General features: G+C 58.8%; 2 protein-coding genes and 1 non-coding gene across 3 annotated transcripts, besides 1 other annotated feature; 2 read left to right on the plus strand and 1 right to left on the minus strand.

Annotated features, from left to right (window-relative positions):
* Positions 1 to 479, plus strand: Tco025E_08846 (nucleoside transporter 1; the record flags this gene model as incomplete). Its single annotated transcript, XM_029375682.1, has 1 exon — positions 1 to 479. A coding segment is annotated over one exon (479 nt), but the record flags the coding sequence as incomplete, so codon positions are not given.
* A 49-nt stretch (positions 480 to 528) lies between these two features.
* Positions 529 to 601, plus strand: Tco025E_08847. Its single transcript has one exon. It is a non-coding gene; the product is annotated as a tRNA-Lys (tRNA).
* A 97-nt stretch (positions 602 to 698) lies between these two features.
* Tco025E_08848 (Phytanoyl-CoA dioxygenase) lies at positions 699 to 1,835 on the minus strand (the record flags this gene model as incomplete). The annotated part of the gene is made up of 1 exon (XM_029375683.1): positions 699 to 1,835. One exon carries the CDS (start codon positions 1,833 to 1,835, stop codon positions 699 to 701), a length of 1,137 nt encoding a protein of 378 aa, XP_029224203.1.
* A 132-nt stretch (positions 1,836 to 1,967) lies between these two features.
* Positions 1,968 to 1,995: a microsatellite.
* The last annotated feature ends 111 nt before the right edge of the window (positions 1,996 to 2,106 follow it).

Consider the following 2,106-nt stretch of genomic DNA (forward strand, 5'->3'; position numbering starts at 1 on the left):
TCTCGAAGACGCTCTGCGACTCCGGCACGGGTGCCTCGCAGCCGTTCCCGACAAGGTTCTACAGCTCGGTTGTCTGGGGGCTCGGCCTTTCAGGCATCATCTCATCCGCAATGTCGATGATAATCAAGGCATCCATGGCGAATGACTTCGAAGGTGTGCAGGCGCAGGCCCGCATCTACTTTGGCGTCTCGATGGGCCTTCAGCTAATCTCCTGCATTCTGCTGGCGGTGATGCCACGGATTCCGTTTGCCCGCGAGTACACTGCGGAGTTCAGGTACACGCATGAACACCGTGTCGAGCGTGCCCACACGAGCAACGACGAGTTCCCCGTGGGCACCGCGGGGAAAACGGAGGTGTCGCCGCTTCCTGACGAGCATACGGCTACGTTTTCGGGCGCTGAGCACAACAAGGATGTGCTGCACGTTGAGGGGGACGCGGACCCTCACACAGTGGGCAAAAGAAAAAAGGGGTGGGTGTAACTTTTTTTACAAAGTATCTCTTGGTGAATGTACGATAAGGCCATTCGTGGCCCTTCTAGCTCAGTCGGTAGAGCGCACGGCTCTTAACCGTGTGGTCGTGGGTTCGATCCCCACGGGGGGTGCTTTTCCCGGAGGTCCGCTCGCGCCCGCCACCGCCGCAGCGCCGAAAGCTCAGGGACGCGCCGAGAGAGACATGTGCTGGCACTGGGGGCGGCCAGGTCAAGAGTTTCCGCACTGCTGCACCTCGTCGCCGGCGCCTTGCTGCGCCGCGGGCTCCTCGGGCAACATTGCTAGCTCCTCCGTCATCGCAGGGTCGAAAACGACCGGGTAAAATGGCCCTTGTATCATAGCCCCCGCCTGAAATTTTGTAGTGTGGGGCAACAAGGGCCCGTTCTGGGTGGCGTACGTCTTTTCACCCATGTAATGAATTAAACAGCAGCGTGCTGCGTCGAGGGAGCGGTTGCCGTGCGTGGCAAAAAGTGTCAGTGGGTGAATGAGGAGCGCCTCGCCGCGCTTCATGTCCACCGTGACGGGAGGGGTGTCCATGAGCATTTCACTCTCTTCCTCGTTGATAATTTCCCAGATGGTGTTTAACTGTTGTGCCTCGTCCTTGGTGGGATCGTACGGAACCGCAGGCAGCAAACCGCCCTCTCGCCATCGGTGGCTGCCGGGAACCAGGCAAGGAGCACCACGATCCTTGTTCATTGTGTCAAGCGCGATCATGACAGTCACATGATTTACAGGCGTTGTGTGCTGCCAGCGAGCGTAGTTTTGTTGCCAGGGAACACACGGTCCCTTACGGGCCTCCTTCATGAACACCTCATCGTACCACAATCGCACGAGCGCATTGCCAAGAATCTGCGAGGCAGCCACCGTGATTGTGGGGAGGTAGATGAGGTCATGCATGCCCCACGCGGCCCGCCACTGCCCCTGGCAGTAGAAGAGCGGCCCCCCTGTTAGGTCGGCCAACGAGGTGGCGTACAGCTTCTCCGTCTTTGGATGGTGCTCCACGTTGTTGGCCAGCTCATTCACCTCATCGGCCAGCTTATCCACCTGCTGCGCGTCGAGCACTGGGCGGGGCAGTTTCATGTAGCCAAGCTGATGAAAGCGATCCACAATTTCAGGTGCGATGACAAATTGACCGAACTCGTCCACGTCCGGCAGCGTCCCGTACAGGCAGCCAAGAGCCCCGTTGATGTCTTTGAGGTCCTCCGGGAGTTGGCCCCTAAGAAACTTCAGCACGTACGACTTCCATCGGCACGAAAGCGCGAGATGCGGCGGGGCCGTCAGGCGTGACGCGACGAACGGCGACCGCAGAAACCTCAGGCCGCAGGCAGCCACGCGAGACGCATGCATTTCTGTGGGCGGTGAGGCACACTACACCACCGCTCTGGACCCTCACCGCCAAGGTACGGAGTAAACAACTCCCGGGCGAAGGTGACAAAAAGAACAGAAAACGAATTGAGAAAAAAAGAGAGCGGGGGTTGAAGCAGCAGCAGCAGCAGCAGCAGCAGCATCGACAGAAAGGGGAGAGGAGGGGGGACAAGCTCCGGAATCGCCAATAAGGAAGTAGATGGCGGTCCCACTCTGGACTATTACGCTGTATACTGCATGCATGCATTCATTC

Source organism: Trypanosoma conorhini (genome assembly GCF_003719485.1).
Source record: "Trypanosoma conorhini strain 025E chromosome Unknown Tco_14.4_contig_00893, whole genome shotgun sequence".
Classification (NCBI taxonomy): Eukaryota; Euglenozoa; class Kinetoplastea; order Trypanosomatida; family Trypanosomatidae; genus Trypanosoma; species Trypanosoma conorhini.